At 39.2% G+C, this 23,587-nt stretch overlaps 2 protein-coding genes across 2 annotated transcripts in view; both read right to left on the reverse strand.

The window, feature by feature from the left end:
- The window catches only part of LOC132255691 (trace amine-associated receptor 1), a 41,250-nt gene that overhangs the window by 9,043 nt on the left and 8,620 nt on the right, over window positions 1–23,587 (reverse strand). Inside the window, exons 3-5 of the mRNA XM_059751809.1 lie at window positions 16,122–16,362; window positions 15,931–16,056; window positions 14,768–14,884 (exon numbers count right to left, since the gene is read on the reverse strand). Of these exons, the coding sequence (XP_059607792.1) occupies window positions 14,768–14,884; window positions 15,931–16,056; window positions 16,122–16,343 (465 nt within the window). The 5' untranslated portion in view covers window positions 16,344–16,362. The remainder of the gene's footprint in view (window positions 1–14,767; window positions 14,885–15,930; window positions 16,057–16,121; window positions 16,363–23,587) is intronic.
- On the reverse strand, window positions 1,787–2,744 carry LOC132255696 (trypsin-1-like). The gene is made up of 2 exons (XM_059751813.1): window positions 2,501–2,744; window positions 1,787–2,422 (listed from the first exon to the last, which is right to left on the reverse strand). The coding sequence occupies exons 1-2, from the start codon at window positions 2,716–2,718 to the stop codon at window positions 1,861–1,863; spliced, it is 780 nt and encodes a 259-aa protein (XP_059607796.1). The 5' UTR covers window positions 2,719–2,744; the 3' UTR covers window positions 1,787–1,860.

Below are 23,587 nucleotides of genomic sequence, written 5' to 3' on the forward strand. Positions count from 1 at the left end.
TATTGAAAATCCAATGAAGGGCATAATTAGTTTAGCATTAAAGTTTTACGATACTCAGCTCGTCGTTGATATTTTATTCATACAATGAAAGTATAAAATTTTATGCATATCCTTCACTTCGCATCAGGGCAGCTTTTCAGTTTCTAAACAATCGTTAAACTCTACGGAAGGATTTTCGCTTGAGGTCGCAAAATGAAAGTTTCCAAGCAATTGGAGAAGTTCAACTGTGAAAAATCAGTGTTTGGTTTCCAAATCTCCGCTTTGACGATCAACATTTTTTCTGGGCCGTGGAAAAATCGCCTCTTGATTGCAATTTTTGTGTTTTCTTGTTTCCTTGGATTAATCTTCACGAGCACTCGTCAATTTTATTCTCTATCAATGGAATTGAACATGAATATGATTACGACAATTATGTTTTTCATCGCTTATTTGCAAATTGTTTCGAAATCTGTTATTGGCTTCATTGAACGTCAGCATTTTCTTGATCTTCGCAAATGGATTGAATCTCTCTACGACGAACAAGAAATTGATCCTGATCTTCAGATCATCTTGGAAAAGCATTTGATTCGATCTCTCGAGATTTGGAAGTTTTTGACCAAGTGAGAAAATCTGCAGGAAATTTGAAATCTTTCATTCATATTGAAAACGTCTTTCAGATGGGGATTGCGATTCTTCCTGGGTGATTGCATAGTTTGCTCATTTACATTGACACCGAATAGCAACTTGGGATTGTTCATGCAAATTCTGGGACCGAACATAATTTCGGACGAAGTCACTTTCGTTATCCAAACGATTTTACTTACAATTTCTACAACTAATCTTGTTACGATTGATTTGGCGGTAATTTTCATTGGCATTCAAATTATGGCAGCTCTGAACATTCTCAACGATTACATGAAACTGATTGATAAGAAGGTTAAGGAAGTTCCGAATTATCTCAAGTTTATCATCATTCGTCACAATGATATTCTAAACAAAGTGAATTTGTTCAACGATGCCATTCAGAAGACAGGATTTGTTCAGGTCACGAGCAGTGCTTTGCTTCTAATTTTTATGTTCGTGTTCTTGCTTAAGGAGAGCAGTGAAATTACAGCATACATATTTTGTGTTGCTGGAATTTTTCAAATTTTACTTCTGTGTTTGTTCGGTGAGTTTATTAAGATGAAAACCGAGCGACTTTCGGCGACTCTTTACCTCACAAATTGGTATGAATTGAGCGTGAAGGATCAGAAGACGTTTCTTCTCATCCTCGCGATGGCGCAGAAGGATTTCGGACTGAAAGCAGCCGGAATGTACGACGTGAACTTGAATGCGTTCCTCAAGATCATGAAATTAGCTTTCTCTTATTGCGCAACTTTGTATGCTTTGATCAAATGAATACTATATATTGTTCGATTAAACAGTAAAAACTTATTTGATCCACGCTGAGGATGTGTTTCTGGCCATTTTAATAGATTACTAAAGGTGCTTAAGACGTAATAGAGATGTATAAGTGCACTGAAATGCATTTGCACTGATCAAATACAATTACAAATACAAATTTTCATCACCGATTACGCAAATAATTGTTTTATGTGTTCAAAAATCCTGTACTTTGTGAATAAAATAAATACTTTGCTTTGAGCAGGATAATTAAGCCTTTTTCTTAAGAACCACTCAGCCTTGTCCTCTTGCAGCACATTCAGAGCTTTTCCTAAACTCTCGCGACAAGCAGAAATTCCATCAGCAGAGTCGACTCTTCTCTGTCATATCAAAAAAGAAACAGAATAGACAATATTCTTTGGTCTCTAAACACTCACATTAAAGTCCAGTGTTTATATGGAAAGAGATATTTAATCAAATCAATCAATCACTAGAAGTTCAGAGATTCGTTTCCTGCTTCACCCAATCGCGCACCGACGCGACGCGCGCATAGACGCCTGGATATCCTGCCTGTGCGCAGCCAAATCCCCACGAGACGACTCCCATGAGAGTCTCGTTCTGCACCAGAGGGCCGCCGGAGTCTCCCAGGCACGCGTCCTTACCGCCCTCCTCGTAGCCGGCGCAGATCATCGCCTCCGTGATGCCTGACCACTGGCTGTACGCCGCGTTGCAGTATTCGTCATTGACCTTGGGCACAATGACGGCGCGCAATTTGTCATTGGACTCTTCACGGTTCTTAGGGTTGTAAGTGAGTCCCCAGCCGGAAACCAGCAGCAGGGCACCTTCCTCGACGTCCTGATCCTGCTCTGGCAGAGCGATTGGCTGGCACACGTCGCTGAACTGCAGCGGCTCCTCCAGCTCCAGCAGGGAGAAGTCGTAATTGATGGTAATGCGCTCGTATTCGGGATGCAGGATAGATCTCTTTACCTTCACCACTTGACCCTCGCTAGCGTGATAGCTGGAACCGACCCGCAGAGTCAGATCCTCGACATCCACGCCACTGCAGAAAGAGAGAGAGAGAGAGAGAGAGAGAGAGTTGGAGCACTTCCCAATTGCGCAGGCGAACTTGTGTTCTTACTAAGTGCAATGAGCGGCCGTCAGGACGAATGTCTCGCTCAGGATTGAACCACCGCACACGTGGTCAGGCCACTGAAGCGACACTTGATGCGGAGCATCTTCGATATCGATTTCATAGCCACCCGCGATCCTGCCGTCGAGACGCGGCTTTGGATAAGACTTCAAATTGGCGCCGAAAACCGCCACAAACAGCACGCAAAACACCACCGAGCGAATCATTATGCTGCACAAAACACCGAACTTAGACTGATTTTCACAATGTCCCGGTCACGAAATTTATAGGTAAACGGATGGTTTTGAAGTGCATTTTTGCATCTTCTAGATGTGTCATCACAAGCTGATAAACTCTTAAGTGGGAACGAATTGATTTTTTCTAACATGTGCTCTAAAACTCGCAATTTGAGTTCGCAACACTCGAAATGCCAACGCGTGATTAATATAATAAACCTATTATCAGTAACGAAAATTTAAGTGGTAAAAACTTTAAGCACGTGTAAGATTAGCTGCAAGAAATGTCAATTTGTAGATTTATGTAGATTATAATGACTTACAAGAGCTTCGAATAATGAATCACTTGATCTTCAAATACAGAAGTAGGAAAATAAAATTAAAGTGTATGTAAAGTGGGACAAGTCAAGCTATTTTGATCCTGAAGTAGCAGTAAAATCAATAGAATCTATTAAGAATTCTTTCAGTATTTTTCACATTTTTCACCTTCACTTTGTTGTTCCGGATAATTGAGCATTAATTGTGTGTTTCGCAATTATATCACTTTACGATGTGGGAAAAAGAACACAATTTCGCCTCAGTTTAGTTTCAGGACAATTTTTCAGTTTAAGTGCAACTGCAGAGCTCAGCGGAAGGATTTTCAATTCAGTGCAAGATTTATTAGAAAAATAACACAAATCAAATTATTTAAAGAATTTCATCAATTATTTACGACGCGGGAAAAAAATTGATTTCCAAGAAGTTCTTCACTCAAATTTCCGAACGAATTGTCAGTTTATCAGCAACCATAAAACTTGTTGGAAGGATTTTCACTTCGAGGTCGCAAAATGAAAGTTTCCAAGCAATTGGAGAAGTTCAACAGTGAAAAATCAGTGTTTGATTTCCAAATCTCCGCTTTGACGATCAACATTTTTTCTGGGCCGTGGAAAAATCGCCTCTTGATTGCAATTTTAGTGTTTTCTTGTTTCCTTGGATTAATCTTCACGAGCACTCGTCAATATTATTCTCTATCAATGGAATTGAACTTGAATATGATTACGACAATTATGTTTTTCATCGCGTATTTGCAAATTGTTTCGAAATCTGTTATTGGCTTCATTGAACGTCAGCATTTTCTTAATCTTCGCAAATGGATTGAGTCTCTCTACAGCGAACAAGAAACTGATCCTGATCTTCAGATCATCTTGGAAAAGCATTTGATTCGATCTCTCGAGATTTGGAAGTTTTTGACCAAGTGAGAAAATCTGCAGGAAATTTGAAATCTTTAATTCATATTGAAAACATCTTTCAGATGGGGATTGCGATTCTTCTTGTGTGATTGCTTACTTTGCTCATTTACATTGACACCGAATAGCAACTTGGGATTGTTCATGCAAATTCTGGGACCGAAGAGAATTTCGGACGAAGTCACTTTCGTTATCCAAACGATTTTACTTACAATTTCTACAACTAATCTTGTTACGATTGATTTGGCAGTGATTTTCATTGGAATTCAAATTATGGCAGCTCTGAACATTCTCAACGATTACATGAAACTAATTGATAAGAAGGTTAAGGAAATTCCGAATTATCTTAAGCTAATCATCATTCGCCACAATGATATGATTAACAAAGTGAATTTGTTCAACGGTGCCATTCAGAAGACAGGATTTGTTCAGGTCACGAGCAGTGCTTTGCTTCTAATTTTTATGTTCGTGTTCTTGCTTAAGGAGAGCAATGAAATTACAGCATACATATTTTGTGTTGCTGGAATTTTTCAAATTTTACTTCTGTGTTTGTTCGGTGAGTTTATCAAGATGAAAACCGAGCGACTTTCGGCGACTCTTTACCTCACAAATTGGTATGAATTGAGCGTGAAGGATCAGAAGACGTTTCTTCTCATCCTCGCGATGGCGCAGAAGGATTTCGGACTGAAAGCAGCCGGAATGTACGACGTGAACTTGAATGCGTTCCTCAAGATCATGAAATTGGCTTTCTCTTATTGCGCAACTTTGTATGCTTTGATCAAATGAATACTATATATTGTTCTTATTGACAGTAAAAACTTATTTGATCCACGCTGAGGATGTGTTTCTGGCCATTTTAATAGATTACTAAAGGTGCTTAAGACGTAATAGAGATGTATAAGTGCACTGAAATGCATTTGCACTGATCAAATACAATTACAAATACAAATTTTCATTACCAATTACGCAAATAATTGTTTTATGTGTACAAAAATCCTGTTAATTCAGTGAATAAAATAAATACTTTGCTTTGAGCAGGATAAGTAAGCCTTTTCTTAAGGGCCACTCAGCCTTGTCCTCTTACAGCATATTCAGAGCTTTTCCTAAACTCTCGCGACAAGCATAAATTCCAGTAATTCCATCAGCAGAGTCGACTCTTTTCTGCTATATCAAAGAAAAAAACAGGACAAACAATATTCTCTAGTTTCTAAACTCTCAAATTTAAGTCCAGTGTTCATATGGAAAGAAATATTGAAACAATTGTGTAAGATATTTCGATCCTGAAGTAGCAGTAAAATCAATAGAATCTATTAAGAATTCTTTCAGTATTTTTCACATTTTTCTTCTTCTCTTTGATGTTCGGATAATTGAGCATTAATTGTGTGTTTCGCAATTAAAAGCATTTTTATATCACTTTACGATGTGGGAAAAAGAACACAATTTCGCCTCAGTTTAGTTTCAGGACAACTTTTCAGTTTAAGTGCAACTGCAGAGCTCAGCGGAAGGATTTTCAATTCAGTTCAAGAAAAATGAAAGTTTCCAAGCAATTGGAGAAGTTCAACTGTGAAAAATCAGTGTTTGATTTTCAAATCTCCGCTTTGACGATTAACGTCTTTTCCGGACCGTGGAAAAATCGCCTCTTGATTGCAATTTTAGTGTTCTCTTGTTTCAGTGCAACAATCTTCATAAGGACTCGCGTATTTTATTCTCTATCAATGGAATTGAACATGAATCTGATTACGACAATTATGTTTTTCATCGCGTATTTGCAAGTTGCTTCGAAGTTCGTTCTTGGCGTTCTTGAACGTCAGCATTTTCTTGATCTTCGCAAATGGATTGAGTCTCTCTACAACGAACAAGAAACTGATCCTGATCTTCAGATCATCTTGGAAAAGCACTTGATTCGATCGCTGGAAATTTGGAAGTTTCTGACCAAGTGAGGAATTTTGCATAGAGTTTGAAATGTTTTTGAATTTTTCAGCATAATTCTTTTAGATGGGGAAGACGACTGTTCATCTTATCTACATTCGGAGTCACAGTGTCAATTACACCGAACAGCGAATTAGGATTGTTAATGCAAATTCCTGGATTGAACACAGTTTCTGACGATGTAATTTACGTTCTACAGATTATAATTAATTCAATAACCGGACTTTCTATTATCGTGATTGATTTGGCAGTGATTTTCATTGGAATTCAAATTATGGCAGCTCTGAATATTCTCAATGATTACATGAAACTGATTGACAAGGAGGTTAAGGAAATTCCGAATTATCTTAAGCTAATCATCATTCGCCACAATGATATGATTAACAAAGTGAATTTGTTCAACGGTGCCATTCAGAAGACGGCATTTGTTCAAGTCACGAGCAGTACATTGCTTCTAATGTTTATGTTTACATTATTGCTCAAGGAAAACGATCAAATTGCAGTATATGTAATGTGTCCTATGGGAATCAGTCAAATTTTACTTCTTTGTATCTTTGGTGAACTTCTGAAGATTAAAACGGAGCGACTTTCGGAGACTCTTTACCTCACAAATTGGTACGAATTGAGCGTGAAGGATCAGAAGACGTTTCTTCTCATCCTCGCGATGGCGCAGAAGGATTTCGGACTGAAAGCAGCCGGAATGTACCATGTGCACTTGAATGCGTTCCTCAAGATCATGAAATTGGCCATTTCTTATTGTACAATATTGTATTCTTTAAGCAAATGAAATTTTCAGTTCAGCTCTTGTCGTAGAAAAGATGTAGATTTATGCTTAATTATGTAAATTTAGTTGTTAAATCATTTTTCCTATTTAACCAAATATTATGAGGATTCCGATGATTTTATTGTCAGAAGAACAATTTTAAAATTTACTTGTTATCATCTGTATTATCACAATGAAGAAATAGTAAAATTTCAAAAGAATGAATAAACAAACAATAATGCATGAAAATCACCGTCAGAACTAATATACTTCGCACATAAGTATGCATATAATACATATTTCAGTTCAATATATTTTAGTTTTAATTTCAAAACTGTATAAGAAGAAAAATTACGAAATAAATTTTGCTTGAACCACTTGAACACATAAATTTTCTACGCCAACAATGATCAACAATTTAGATTACAGGAAAACTGATAAAATGCAAGTGCAACTATAATCTGCAACTATAGAGCACATATAAATTTGAGGTAATTTCCATCCTGATCGTCCTTTAGCCTCCGTTTTCGGAGGCGATACTCTTGAATCTGCAAATCAATTTGAAAACTGAGGACAATTTGTGGTACAATTACTGTGAATTGATTTACATGACGTCGAAGAGTAAGTGATACGATATATTGACGAAACAGCAAAACTAAATCGATATCATTATAAATTTATTCACAGAAACTTCTGTATCGCAAATATAAAATATTCAGATAATTCATCCTCTTTCATATTTAATACAGTAAATTTCATTTAACACTTGGCGAAAATGAACACATTTTCTCACGTTTTCAGTGATTGCAAGTTGAAAACCATGATTTTTCTCCGTTATCTTTAATTTTATATGCAAAGAAGTAATTGAGAAAAGCCCAATTCTTGACCCTGACATAGAAGGAAAATCGATAGAACTTATTGAAAATTCCTTCAATAACAAGTTGTGCATTCGCGAATAAACTCTTTTCTTTGATGTTTAGCTACTCTTACATTATCTCCCTTGTAATATATCATTATATCAATATATCATAGCATTTTATATCACTTCATGGCAGTTGGAAAAAAGCACACATTTTAGACGCCTTGTGATCAGTCTCAAGACGATTTCTCAGTGTAACAGGAATTGTCAAACCTAACAGATGGATTTTCAGTTCAGTGCGAGAAAAATGAAAGTTCCCAAGCAATTGGAGAAGTTCAACTGTGAAAAAGCAGTGTTTGATTTTCAAATCTCCGCTTTGACGATCAGCATCTTTTCCGGACCGTGGAAAAAACGCGTCTTCGTTGTGGTTTTGTTTCTTGGACCAATTCTGGGTCTACTTTTCTCAGGCAGACGATTATTTGATTCACTGCCGATGGAATTGAACATGGATTTTAATACGACGGCAATGTTTTTTGTCGGTTTCGTGCAAATTGTTTCGATGTTCATTCTTGGCCTTCTTGAACGTCAGCATTTTCTTGATCTTCGCAAATGGATTGAATTTCTCTACGACGAACAAGAAATTGATCCAGATCTTCAGATCATTTTGGAAAAGCATTTGATTCGTTCGCTGGAAATTTGGAAGTTTCTGACCAAGTGAGGAATTTTTCATGAAGTTAAAATTATTGTAAAACTTTGAGACTTGTTTCAGATGGGGATTGCGATTTATGGCCTGGTCCGGAACTGCTGGCTCAATTGCAATGACACCGAACAGCAATTTTGGCTTAATTATGCAAATTCATGGCCCGCAAACAGTACCCGAAGAAGTGTCTTACTTAACTCAAGTAATTGTGACGGTAGTTAGTGCGATTTCCGTTTGTACGATTGATTTGGCGGTGATTTTTATTGGCATTCAAATTATGGCAGCGCTAAATATTCTCAACGATTACATGAAATTTATCGACAAGAAAGCTAAGGAAATTCCGAATTATCTCAAACTTATCATTATTCGTCATAATGATATTATAAAGAATATTAATTCGTTCAAGGAAGCCATTCAGAAGACGGCATTTGTTCAAGTCACGAGCAGTACATTGCTTCTAATGTTCATTTTTGTGTGTTTGCGAAAAGAAAGCAATCAAATCACAGCATATGTATTATGCTTATCAGAAATTAGCCAAATTTTACTTCTTTGTATCTTTGGTGAACTTCTGAAGATGAAAACCGAGCGACTTTCGGCGACTCTTTACCTCACAAATTGGTACGAATTGAGCGTGAAGGATCAGAAGACGTTTCTTCTCGTCCTCGCGATGGCGCAGAAGGATTTCGGACTGAAAGCAGCCGGAATGTACGACGTGAACTTGAATGCTTTCGTTCAGATTCTCAAGTTGGCGATTTCTTATTGCACAATATTGTATTCTTTAAGCCAGTAAAGTTTTCAAGTCAAGCGCAAATTGTTAAAATATTTCTTTGATGTGAAGTGAGTTTAGTTCTCACAATCGTTATGTTTCACTTGTTCGCGATTTTCTTCATTAAGAAGACATAGTGAAATTTGCATCATTTTTCGAGCAATTGCTACTTGGGCAAGAGACACAGTTTAACAATATTCATAATTAAAGTGCTGTAGGAATTTCATTTTAATTGTTAACGCTGCGCTTTTGAGAGTTTCACTAATAAAATTTTTGGCTTTTCTCTTGTGTTTTTGATTTTTTTGCGCAAGAATTGTTGAACTTATGGTATTGGAAATCGAGCTTTAAGTGGGTGACAAGATAGCAAAAGAGCGCACCTCGTCTGAAATCATTGCGAAGCACTGCGAAGAGTGAATTTGAAATGGGTTCGTCAAGATTGAGTCGGGAATGGCAATCTGGGAATGCACAGATGGCGGAGTTCAGAGTCACGATTCTTCATCACATCTCATCTGGATTGGACGACTTCTTGTGCGCTGCAGATTGGATTTCCATTCGGCACATCGTCCTGGAGGAGAGAAGATGCCCCGCAGGACGAATGCTCGGGGGAAGGAAGTGCGGAGGAGAGACAATTCGACAGTCATAAAAATCCTTACACACATTCTCGGCGTGGCACTGAAAATTGGGGGCATCGGAAATGGGACGGAGGGTGGATCCCTGGGATAAATGGCACGGAATCAGCTGAAAAATCCACCCTGGGCGGCGGCATTGCATGGGGAAGATGAGGCCACGGTGGAGGAGCTTTCGAGGGCATCGTGGTCTGAATTTGCATGATTTAGTCCTGGAATAGCAGCAGTGGAATTTCAATTTTCCAAACTACGCTGGCCGGAATGGAGATGCAGGTCATAAATGAAAAATTCTGTTCACATTTCGAGTGCGCAAGAAAATATATGTGAGTGTTGGGGAGATTGTGGCGAAGAAAACTGCTAATTGCTTGCCATCACAGTGGCAGTGGATGTGTGAATATTTCTAGAAAAAGATTTGAATTCACCCCCTAATTGCATGAACTTCATTAGGATTCACAGTTTGTATAGCCATTTTTTCTCCTCTTCGCTGTCAGACACTTTCACACACTGCGACTCTGCTGGATTTGTCTGTTGGAGAGTCAGAAAAGTGAGAAGAAAATAAATATTACCCACAAATTGCTCCACAGTTAAATGAGTCTGAAAGTTGGAAACTTTTCCACCCTATATATTCTTTAAGGATGCATTCTGAAAAAGTAAGATAATCTACTGCATCCCCAAACTTATATCCTCAATTCTTTATGAAATACAGTCAACAATCATTGAAACTCTGCGAATTCCATCCAAACACTTCTGGCTCTATTGCAGTTCAATATTGAACACTTCAGAAAGAAGTGAAGAACGCATTTTCTTCACGGAAAAATCCGAAAACAGAGATAAATTTCATTGGATTCAGTACAATTTCTATATCTATTCTAAAAATGTACTTTTCTATGAATAAAACTTAAGAGATGAACCAAGAGGGAAGAAAATACAGATTGTAAAGGCATTTCTAGAATGTTTTGAATGCTTCCACACTGGCAAACTTGCGTACAACAAAACTCTAAAGTGTCCTTAACCTGAAATCCACCCGGAATATTCCTCAAGATTGCAATATAACGTCTCCATATTGTGGCTCTTGGAGTCGCGAAAGTTTTAATATGGAGGAAAAAAAATGAGCCACGGACAGAATCTTTCGCATATTTATCGTCTGAGCATCATCTTAACTTGCCCTAAATGCTCAAATTGAGCGTGAAATGAGGATTTTATGCGCTAAAATGTGTCGTTAGATGTATGAAAATTGTTTCTTAAGTGAAGCATCTCATCTTTCCGCCAAGGCGCCGACAAAGAGAGTGAGAAAATTGTCAATTTGGTAATTGATTTACCTCGGAAGTGAGCTAGAAGGTGTTCCCCAAGACAATTAATGGTGGGAGTGTGAGGGAAGAGCTTTGAATGAAATCCATGTTATTGAAAATTTTCCCATTGAATTTCACCCCCGCCAGACTTCATGTTCTTCATGCGAAATCTCAGCAACCCATGTTAACTTAATGAACAAATTTCTCTGGGAGGGATGGAACTTTCATCTTATCACTTTGTCATGTCTCTCCTCGTTAGACAGTACAATATATCATAGAGATGATGCTTCATTGGCTTTTGTGTGAGACAAGCACACACATTCATGAGAAAAATATTCCCAGCAAAGTGTTTTCTTATATTTTGCTTGCAGCCTTTCTTTGCTCTTCGCTTGGAAAAATATGAAAAATGTCCCGAAGTGTTGTTTGGCAGTTCGCCTAGCCAAAGTGAATGGATCTCATTTTCAGCCCATGAAATGAGCTCAATTTAACTGCCAAGACTCTCCTCTCTCGCTTGCTTGTTATCTTCCCTGGAATCGCCTTCAGGTGTTTTCATTCAAGAATTTCATCACAAGCACACCAAGAAGAAAAGGGCTCACTTTCCAGGTCAGATCTAGTGATTTCTTCAGCACACAACACTCCCGTGTCCATGTTTCATGCCCAAGTAATTATTATTCATAAAAGTTTTGTTGATGAATTTTACACTCAGTCCATTGCCGGCATTTCCCCTGAACATCCAGTCTGATAAATGTAATTTTAATGGGGAGGAAATTTCCTCAATTTCCTGACCCATTTGCACAAGCGATAAATTTGTGTCACCATTTTATTGCCATATTAAAATATTCAATTAAAGTCAACTTCTTTGACGTCAAACTCACGTACAAGTTGCGCTATTTCTCAGCTCGCACACCATCAAAACACCCCTGAATGGGGACAAAGAAGTGACAGTGAAAAAGTCGAGCTTTGATGAAGTGGGAAATTGATATCAGTTGCGATGATTTTCCAAGGGGGATTTTCAATTGAAAGCACAGCGAATGAAAAGTGTGTTGCAAGGCGTTTTCTATTCCTACTTCATCTTATTTATAAGAGTGAATGAGAAATAGATGGAGCTTTTCTCTCCAAAGCTCTCACAGAATCATCAATTTGCCGCGGGCACCGGATTTTACACACTGACACACATTTCTCATCCTCGCACAGCACAGAAGAGCCTTCCATTGACAAGATTCTGTGTCGTGTCCTTTGATGAGAGCTCAGAAAAAAGGAATATTTAACTGCAATACGTGCACGCAATTTGGATTTTGATCTCCTGCACGAGATGTTGTCATTCACGTGTTGTTGTGAATATTTTCCAGTGAATGAAGAACATATTTCTCCCTATCAACTCTAGAAGGTTTGTTATGTGATGTGTTGGACAATTTATTCTTCGTAGATTTCTCATCACATTCTATGAAAATCAATATTCACTCACTTCGCCTTTTCATTTGTGGTCAATTATACAGTTCTGCATGGTGAAATGGAAGCTTTTCATTGAAATACTTTCATGTTATATGCACTCTTTTGAAGTCGAAAACCATTCGCAATTGTCATCAAAAGGAACGATACGTAAAATAACCATTTGTTCAGCAATTAAAGAAATGTATTCAGAACAAGAGAAAGGAAGGAATGTAACTAATTGCAGAAAAATATATCTTTGATGTTTGTGTCTAGTCAACCCTTAAATTTGGAAAAAGTCGTGAAAAACTGAACTAGTTTTAATGAAGGATGTTTATTTATCAAAATGAAAAAAAGACGAGAGAAACTACAGAGAATATAAGAAAACTCGCAAATTTCTTCTCTTTTCTGATAAAGAGCAATTGAGCAACTGACGAAGCAATTATAGGAACTTAACATAGGTTGAATAAAGGGTAAAAGTCACACAGAATTCGTTATTCATTCTATAGAAACAAGTGTATTTTCTTTGCCTCATCAATTGCAAGTAGACCACAATGTAATTAGGAACAAATTGAGATGCATTGCAAGAGCAAATATTTTCAAAAGCTCCGTCGCAACCTGTTGATTGATTACTTTAGAATATCCATGAAGACGTCAATAATAGTGACGGCACTCCTCTATTGACGGTGCAAAAATAGGAAACGGTGTGCACACCGGAGCCTTTTCACATAGCCGTCGATGGTTAACAAGGAAATTTTATTTTCCCTCAATCAGGTGCTCTTGTGACTTCCTTTCCATATAAATATAAACTGACATTAGGAATTCAGGAAAGAAATTGCATTGCTTCCGTTTCAGCCTGGGTGCTGAAGAAGTGTGTCGTAGGCAAATTGCTGGAAAATATTGATTTCCTGGGGAAGTGGAAGAAGTGGCAAATATGGTTGTGCGACAAAGACATGAGGTTGTGTATGAATAATTAAATTTTGAAAAGGAACAGAAGAGCACAAGAGTCAACATTTTGCCGTCACACAAAAGTGATTTATTATTGCTCTCACAGTCACTCTATATTGAATTCACCGGCTGCATCACGACAATTTATTAGCTTTTCAGGAGAGAAAACACTCAGGTGCACGTCGATATTGTAAACTTAGCAAATTGTTTTGAAAATTTCATTATAAGGCTGCTTGTGACAGCTCTGATGCTGAACAACCCGTCAAAATTCAAACTGATCCAACGCTTAACGAACAATTGCAGGCATCAATTCTAAATTCAATATTTCACGGTGCTCGTGGGTGAAAAGTGCACTCACTTCCCATTCAATTTCCTTAGTGGATTGGAAAAGTGTGGCGGAAACTCTCGGGGAAACTCTCAAGAATATATTTACATGTCGGACACTCCTCAGGACGATAAATCCATAAGTTATATATGTGACGCATTAGAGTCAAATAAACAAGTCATAAATCACATTCGTGAAGTGGCTCCGAGGCTCGGGGAAAATTTCACTGAAATTTGTAGTCAACGCGGCGAGTCGTTCTGCGGTAAACAGTCGATGAGAGCCTTTAAGTGTCATTGGACGGAACTTAATATCTCCATCGTGTTCGCTTGGGTGGCAATTATCTGAGGTGGGAGTTAAATTGAAATTGACTCTGCGATGTAACTCATTGCGAGGAGAGTCTGTACTGTTGTTCCACGAAATTTCACCCCCTCCAAAAGAGACACTGAGAGGAAATATCCTTTCCATTCTCCACCCTTGAATTTATCAACAACGAAAAAAAATCGGCTAAAATCATCCTAAAGATTGTGCAATTTTCATGGAGATTTCAATAAATAATAAAATATTATTTGATTCTGCCGAATCCTCGCTGGCAATGTCAGCTGTATTATGATTTTCCGTTCAGTGCCGAGACTATCAATTTCCTATTCGAATCACGTGTTGTTTCCACTTTGATTTTATTCTCCAAACCCATTTCACTCGGAGGGGTGGCAAAACATCCACAAATCCTCCAGCATTTCTCCATATCAGACGCCAAGGATCTCTCTGTGCAAAGGAGCACTGCCTCGTAGATGGATAATAAAATTGTGTGGAGCACCCATGATTTTCATTTGATAACTTCCCCGCACGCAAACAAGACTTTTCACTGGAAAGTTCTGCCACATTGCCTGGAAAACCCATGTCAATATTTATCATGTTGCAATAAATTGATTGCTCATGTGAATGGCGAGAAGTAAATTGAACCATGATATACTTTCATGGGAACTGCAATAAACCATGATGATGGATAATAAAATATTAGATGGAAAAAGGGCTTCACTTCTTGTCTTGTCTTCCCCCATCCTTCGTCGCACACTAGATAAAGTGTCTTATCTCTGGAGTGGGTTTGGCGTGCGCTGGACGATCGTCCAGTCGCTTTCTTCGGAATTTATGGCACGAGAAGAAGTGCCATGAAATTGACTTACCTTCTTGCTCGAGTGCTGGTGATATCGGTTAGGATGAAGAGCGCTCAGATACCGATCGATGGCCATGCAGACTAGAATTACTGCGCTCTGCTGCGATAGAGCGCCACGGAGGAGAGCCTACAATATTGGCAAACCATTAGAATACGCAGTGACAGTCGCTTTTTCGCAAGGACTTTGATTTTCACATTTTTGCGCCTCTAATTAAACAGCGATTCACAAAAGCTCTATTATCTTTTTCCCACAGAGAAAACATTGAACTGAATAGAAAATTCATTTCAAATTATTCTTTTCTTTTGTCGAAATATGGATCAAATTGTTTATATGTCTTTTTGTATAACTGAATAATGTGTGTGTATGTGTGTGTGTTTTTTTCGCAAACACATGCAATGTTTTCATTTAATTTCCCCACTTTTGGCAGTATTTTTCTTTCCCCCCCCGGAAAAAAGAGTTCATTTAAAAGCCGAATAGATTTTATGCGGATGAAATGTTGCGATGAAACTGCCTTTAGCAAATTAATTGACTCTGTAATTCAACCCCATTTTCCTGTGTCGAACCCTTGTGATAACGTTCTACATTTTCCAAAGTCATTCAGACAAAGTCTGTGTGTGAGAGAGAAAGAGAGATCTCGTTGTCGCATCGTGACCCGAAAAAGATGGATTCCAAGAAACTTCAAATGCAAGGAGTTTGCGTGAAAGCATTCCGTTTAGATAAAATTGCACTCCCATAAATTAAATTCAACTCTATTTCATCCTCTCACTGTATCATTCTCCGTTTGAAGATAGATTAAAGTGATTGAGTTCACTGAGTACGTCTTCGAGCGGCACAATCTTATTTCAATAATACAGAACATGATAGCGGATTATTTCGATAGATTCCATGTTGATTGTCTATCAAACTGCCACTTTTGCCAATTTATTCAGCATGAGAAGATGCAATTTATTAGGCTGTTGGGTGAAAAATGGCCCAGCAGAAGAATTAGTGCTGCTGTGGCCAAGAGCAACCCCACCTGCACTTACATATGTCCCGACCGTGCCTCTCCGGGGGTGATAAACGGGCCGTGAGCACGCGGAGGGGCAATTATTTGAGATAAGGACTAATGCATGGCGGAGATGAGTGGCGCGCAATGTGAAGGATGGCACTTTTTGGCGGATGCAGGAACTCACCTGAATTTGGCACACAACCTCGCCGAAGGCCCAGCAGTGGAAGAGCGCCGAGACGACACCGAACGGGGTGATAAGAACGCCAATCGCCAGGTCATTAAGTGCCAGCGATGTCAGCAGGTACCGTGGCTGCGGATACAAGACATTATGTCACGGTGGGTGGCGACGATGCACGCCCAGGTGCTCACACTCACCTGCGGCTGGATGTACGACGAGTAGCGGCGGTTGTTTATCACGAGGATGACCATGAGATTCGCACCGATGATTCCCACGGCGAGACTAAACACGAGGAGGGCCTGCAGCGCCTCCACGGGGCCCACGAGGCTCCACAGGGAGTGGGCGGTGTAGCGCGGATGGGAGCAGCTGGCGTTGCGAACGGACGGCGCCACTAGCCAGACTCCCGCCTTTGGATCCATCCTCCGGCGGGATCCAAATCTGCAAAGGATTGTGCACGTGAGTTTCCCGCTGAGGCCACTGCACTCGGAAAAATCTGCTCTCTCGCGAGGCAATTGTCATTTGGTAATGTAAAAGAAATTTTCAGAGACATTTTTACAGCACTTAAAGTGGACAAGCTTGCGAAACTCTACAGAATTTCGGAGGAAAAACTCACGACTTTGTAGACAATCGTTAGTTTTTCACTCTAGATTGATGAGATATTAAATTAACCGCATTTTAAACGTGAAATCCATGAAGTCTTGAAATCTGTTACGTTTTGTTTTATGCCACATCAAAAATTCGCTCCAATTTTGTCACTAAATCATTCACTTTGTGGATTTCTGCGCCAAGAATATCACTTCTCCGTTCTCGTTTATTAGTTGCCTCATCAATTGGCCTTTATTAATTCAATATCTGACGCTGTTCTTGTCGATCACTAGAGTGACACCTGGTTCGTCCTCACCCCCTTATCCCGCCCCACGGTAGGTGGCGCTGTCATTGGCGCCATCGGCACATAGTCAATGTCACACCTTTGCTAAACTGCCAGTTCTTCACTTCCCACGTTGCATTATGCAATTGAGCCCCTTAAGTAGACTTTACGTGAAACACCTCTGCAAAGGCGTAAACTATCAATCAACGGGCTAAGGTAAAACCCACTAAATATCCACTAACTGTTGGCAGTTGCAGATGATTAGTGAAAACCACCATGTTTTCTGTGTGTACGCTGTGGATGGAGAAAAAAAGGCGCACGGAGGAATAGCAAATAGTCTGCGTTGGCAAACGGCCAAAATGTGGTGCAAATTCACCCGGGCTTGATTTAAGTAAATATTTTAAAGTTTTTTATCCCCCAGCGGCCATCCTCTTTTCACCAACGTCGCCCTTTTTTCCCCACCCCGCTTGTCACCCACATAAACTGTGGGCACGAGCAGAAGCAATTGTGATATGATATGCGAAAAACTGCTGTTTTCCCACACATGCAATTCACCGTGGGAAAATCATCCATATTGTCTGTCCACGGTGGACGAGAAATGGGGTGTGAGAGGGTGGAGAAAAAAGCGTCTCCCGCCACGAAAATGCAAACGAGCGCGCGGAAACTTCAGCCCACCAGGCGCCTCCATTGTAAAGGGCCGTGCGCGAGAATTGCGGTTAAATATATCACTTGTGGATTAACACATTTTCATTAATTTCTGCAGCAGGTTTCTCCTGATTATCGTGCCAGTATTTCTTCTTCGGTGCGAGAGCTTTTGCAGCTTAACTGCATCGGTAAATATGAAGTTACATTTTCCTCTGGGGCGGGAAATAATTATTTAAAGTATTTAATAGACATTCTGTCGAAATGTTATGCAGAAATACTAACAAATTGTGTTTAATTAAAATACCCAAAACAATGGTGAGACAACAACTGAGGAATTTCCTGAAAGTCCAATTAGTGGTTTGAAGTCTTTTAGTGGGGAATTTGCTGAAAATCTCCTTCACATTTTGAACAATTAACATGCGAAGGACCTCCAATTGTAAATTAAATTGCCTCCAGAAATAGATGAATACACCTTAATTGGGTTTTTAGATACATGACGAAATCGAGGAATCCCTCACGATGGCTTCAGAGCTTTTTCCATCGACGAAAGAGCTCAGCCTTTTCGGAGATTGTCCCTGAAAGCGACCACAAACGATAATTTATGAGAGACAATTTCACATAGAAAGTGGCGAACAAGTGAATGGTTCAAGTGCGGAAGGAGTTTCAATGTGGATAAGAAAGTGTGTCATTGTGCGCCTTTTTGTTGGTGAAAATGGGCCCTGCTCAGGAAAATGGGGTGAAACACATGTGCTATTGAGGCGCGTGAGTGACAAGAAGCAGAGAATGACCAAGGGTAAGACATTCAGGAGTGTTTTTCACCCCAAAATCGAGATTGTGTATTCAAAATCTTCAACAATGACCACTTCAGCTTCCAAGATTCATACCTTCAACTGGATGTGAAAAACAAACAAGAGGTTTCCCGGAGGAATTCCTCTCTCTCTCTCTCTGTCTCTTCCCCGTTCGAAGATAATGGCAAAAGTGGGGCAGTTGGGAAAATGAATGTGTTATTCAATGCTATTTATTTGGTAGTTGCTGAAAGTTTTCTCCGGCAAACCAACACGAAACAACTCTGGATGGCTTCCAGATGAAGGGAAAGCGACTGGCAGTGTGGCTGAATTCGTCCTGGGAAGACGGGCTCTTGTTAATTTACAGTTTGCGATTGGGTGGAGAGGAAGTGCTGCAGAAGCAGGAAATGCCGTCAGAGTTGAGGCAGGAAAATCAGCATCATTTCACTAGATTGCAATTATGACGAAAGAGAAATTCCAACGCAATTGTTTTGCTTGTTTTGTCGAAGCCTTTGAAAGGTGTTCGCAGAATCCTTTTTGACGATGAGAATCTAAATTGAATTATCGTAGATAAAAGTGGGGTTGTTTTAGATAAATTTGGGGCTCATTTCGTCAGTATTATTCTATGGAATGAAGAAAAGAACTAAGAAAAACAGGAAAATATTGATTTCTGCTCCAAAAATTTGCCTGTTTTCAACTCAATTGGCAGCATTTCTATGGGATATTTGGATTATTCCATAATCTTACATCAAATCTCTTTAAACGATTAGTTTATTAATGCTAAGATTCAATCTGGACTCATCGCAACTCCGCGCGACAGTGAGAAAAAGAAAGAACTTTAGTCGCTCTTGAAAATACAATGAAACGAATACCCATTTCTCATTTATGTTACCAACAGAAAAATAAGTCAATGTCTCTCCGGTTTTTTTTTCTCGCAAGTCCTCCCTCTTCGGCGTCCCTTTTGCCGAGGGCGGGCAGAGAATGATTAAATTACCGTCAAGAACTGTGAAAGTTTCAACAAATGATCCTGATGCGGAGTGGAGATGCCGCGACGGGGGCGGGAAAACTTTGAAATTGACAGAAAAATATTTTTCATACACACACACGCGGACGAGTGGCAAAAAAAGGGGGGAAGAGATGCTAAAAATCTACACTTAATGGTCCATAAAGAGTGAATTTAAAAGCCAAATTCAACTTTTGTACAGCAAGATCATAAATAAAGTCTTAAGAGATGTTTCACCACAGCTTCTTTGAATATTTTTCCACCCTTGATTTTTCTACACACACACGAAAAGGAGTGTCTTGTGGGGGTTTGGGGTGAGAGATGGAAAAATCACGATTTACTGAAGATGAGGAACAGCCGAGTGAATTCCCATTGAAGTGCATTTATGCGTTGGTAGATTGAATTACCATGTAAAGGGCGGGAAGTTTCCATTGCTCTTCACATTCCGACACTGTGAAAATCTGGCAGAAAACTTCCTCCAACACCTTCTGACAATGCGGCGAGTGGCAAAAGGGTGGCACATAAGCTGCTTCAGCAGGGAAAACTTGCTCTGTGTGAGATCAAAAATTCACAATTTTAAATAGAAGATTCTCACCCCACACGCTCCTTCTCAACTTTGCTGAGATACAACTAAGAATTTATTGCAAATTTCGCCGAGTGGGTTTCCATATCACGGGGAAAGGGGAGGCAAAAAGTTGCCACATTTAGAATCACAGTGGAAAATTTTTAAAATGTATTCCTCGTATAGAGAGAACACCAGATTTTGTGGTGCAGACAAAAAGAGGCGACCAACATGCAGAAGGAAGTGCCCGAGAAGGAGGAAGAAAAACCGAGAAAATCCTGCCATTTGGAATTTCCTCCTTGAGCCGTTTTCTGCTCCGCCAAATGTTCTCTAACCCGTTCGCTGTCGAGCAGAATCCCACCCAGGATCCTCCAATGGAGCAGAAAACCACGTGGTTATTGATTTTGGCATTCACAAGTCGTCACGCATTGTAAATTCCGCACGATTTCGTTCTCTCAATCTGCAAGGCATTCCCTGTCGAAGTCAATGGGGGCGAACAAATGGGCCAAAGAAATCGACTCGGAGCTTCATGAATTTCCCACCGCGATGCCTCAAATTCCACGACAATTCCGAAATAATGGAAATGAATTCACTGACTCTCAATGAGAGATCAAATGCAGTCAATATGCAATGACAAAAGCACTATGGTAAATTAATTTGCAGGTTAACGAAAAATAAATCAATTAATTTTACAATAAAATGAGACGTGAAATATAATACACAATGTAATTTGATAATTATGTTAAAACTCTGTGAAATCCATGAAAAGTGAATTAATATGCGATTATTATGCAAGAGCTTTCAGTAACAATTTTGCCAATTAAACGTTCTAGCAAAAATGACGAAAAACAGTAATTGAATTGCAATTTCTTTAATTAAATAATATATGAGTTTAGTGTGAAAACATGAAGAAAATATTTAATTCAAAGAAACTCAAATATTTTCATCTTTCATGCAATTTAGCGGAAATTTCATATTTTGACTGTTTTTTATGCTTAAACTTACCAGAAATTTATGCATTGAAACTCAGTTTGAAAAAATTTAAAGTGTCAGCAATCTCTCAAAGAAGTGTTGTGGGCATAAATAGCGAGAGAAAGCTTGCAAGTTCTCCATCAAAGCTCGAATGGGATTGTCTAATAAAATGGTCTGGATTACATTTCTTCCAAGACAGTCAGAAGGACTCGAAATATACTTTCTGAGACCGTCTGCATTTTGCATATTCATGCCTTCTCTCGCAGTCACACTCAGAGCGATGCTTTAGGTGGTAAATTGAGTGGAAGAATTATCCCATCTTTGGGGGCCAGAAGCCCCAAAGATGGCGTCAAAGAAATCCATTGGATTTGAGGACTGAGCCTGAATGGATGGAGGATTGTATCATTTATATTTATGTGAATTTTCATTGTATTTTCAATACATGCTGCTCCGGCTGAAGCAACAGATTATCATTTAGTCTCATGAAAAATTTCCTGGGCGCTGCGAGGAGGAAAAGCCAGAGGGATGCATGAAAAATTCCATTTTCTTGAAGGATAAATTTGTGATTTTTATAGCACCGAGCGGCAAAGGAGCAAATTCACGCCCAAAATTTATGGATCACAGGACGAAGACACACCGAGAAAAATCTCCCCAGAAATTGCATTAAGTGGGGGGAAAAGTGCGAGGAAAAATTATACAATTTGCCCCGTGACATTCTTTTACAGGGTTTACAGGACACTAATCGCCTCTTCCGGGAACTTCTCTCACCCCCAAATCCACTTATACCTCCACTGACACTTCCGTAAAGGGATTTTCACATGGTTTTCCATGCTTGTACACTTCAACTGGAGCGCAAGTGGGGGAAGGATGAGTCGGTGGGGCGAAAAAACGGCTATGCAGTCACAATGAATCAATTGCTCGAGTGAGTTTTAGGGGAAAGTTTCCATTGGGAAGCAGAGGAAATGCATTTTCCCTCTGTCATCCCCGAGCGCTCCCACGCTCGTCATTAACTCTCATTCATACCAATACAATGCCCAGTGCGACGAGGGTGGAAAAAAGCTCCCCGGAAGAGGGTGAATTGCGTACATAATTTAGTGTCTCTGCCATGATTCTTCCGTCCGCCACAAGAAAAGAGGACTCCACCGCACATACAAAAGTCACACAAATTCTATGGCGGATGGTGAAGAAGATTAACTCGAGACTCTTATTTAGAGGGGCGCGCATTTGAAAGAAAATCTTGAAGAAAATACAAGAAATGCGACACTCGAGGAAGTTCTCGAGATTTTCATTCACAAAACACTGACAGAGTGAGAAAAAAATTCGAGGAATTCCAAGCTCGCTTCCAGGAAGAAATGTAATCGACACTTTAAGCTGGTGTATTTATCGAAATTCGCACGAACCCTTAAAGTGTCGCGCAACCAATTCAAATCACAGCGGGTGAACGACATAATTTCCCAATGCCTGGGTGGGAAAAAAAAGTCACAGTAAAAATTTAGGGAGTATTTTTTATGGTGTCTTTGCCCTGAAAGTGACTCTTCTGGAAAGATGAAATGGCGTGCCCATTTTTCTCTCGTCTGCCAATAAGCATATCGCAGGGACCCATTGAGAGTTTCCTCATTATTAATTCTCCCGCGCCGCTTATTTGTTTATGCCGATAAATTGTGGGTGTGATACGCCGTTGTCGCGCGACAAAATGGCAATGAATGTCATTAACATATAATTGCACTTCAAAACACCATGAATGATTGCCAAAAACGCCGAGGAGGGCGCAGGGCATGGCGTCGAGGGCAGTGCTGAAAATTTATTAACTCCCCCTCGCGACCCTTCAATACACTGTTTTGTCCGAGGCAATTTCCCGGCCATTTCCTCCATTGTTGCGGGTATTTTTGGAGTTCACAGTCGCTTTTTTGTCGGCTACCCAGAGTTCAGTAATTATGTGGAAATGACACAAATTGCAGATGCACAATTGACAACGGAAGTTGTGCAAGAAGATAATATGTTCATTTCATTGCCAATAACCGCAACATTTCTCTTCATTTATATCTTTTCTAATGCCAAAGCTTCCTTTGGTGCCTTTCAAACATGATTTCATTTGTGGAAAATCATAGAATTAATTGAAAACGACCCATTTGATCCTGATTTATGTAAAAGAGAAAAGAAAATCGATAACGAGAATATAGTATGTGAAAAAAAAAGTGTATTGCAAACCGTTGATATTCAGCACTTGAATTTCTTATTTGTGGTTTTTCATGTAAAAAATGCATTTATAATTCAATCGCAAAGCCCTGGTCATGTGGAAAAAGACCACAAATTAATTATTAATAGAAATTCATCATTTATTTAAGCAATGGGAAAAACAATTGATTTCCAAGAAGTTCTTCACTCAAATTTCCGAACGAATTGTCAGTTTATCAGCAACCATAAAACTTGTTGGAAGGATTTTCACTTCAGTGCGAGAAAAATGAAAGTTTTCAAGCAATTGGAGAAGTTCAACTGTGAAAAAGCAGTGTTTGGTTTCCAAATCTCCGCTTTGACGATCAATATCTTTTCTGGATCATGGAAAAATCGCCTCTTGATTGTTATTTTTGCATTTTGTATTTTCTTAGGACTAATATTTTCTAATTTACGTGTACTGAACATAAAATGGAATGGAGTTAATATTAATATTATTTTAACGCTTCTGTTGTATTGCGGAATTAACCAAGTTTTTTCGAAATTCACGTTTGGTTTAATTGAGCGACAAAAATTTCTTACATTACTTAATTGGATTGAGTCTCTCTACAACGATCAAGAAATTGATCCTGATTTTCAACTCGTTTTGGAGAAGC

This window comes from Phlebotomus argentipes, unplaced genomic scaffold, assembly GCF_947086385.1.
Source record: "Phlebotomus argentipes unplaced genomic scaffold, Phlebotomus argentipes genome assembly contig_5, whole genome shotgun sequence".
In the NCBI taxonomy this organism is placed as follows: domain Eukaryota; kingdom Metazoa; phylum Arthropoda; class Insecta; order Diptera; family Psychodidae; genus Phlebotomus; species Phlebotomus argentipes.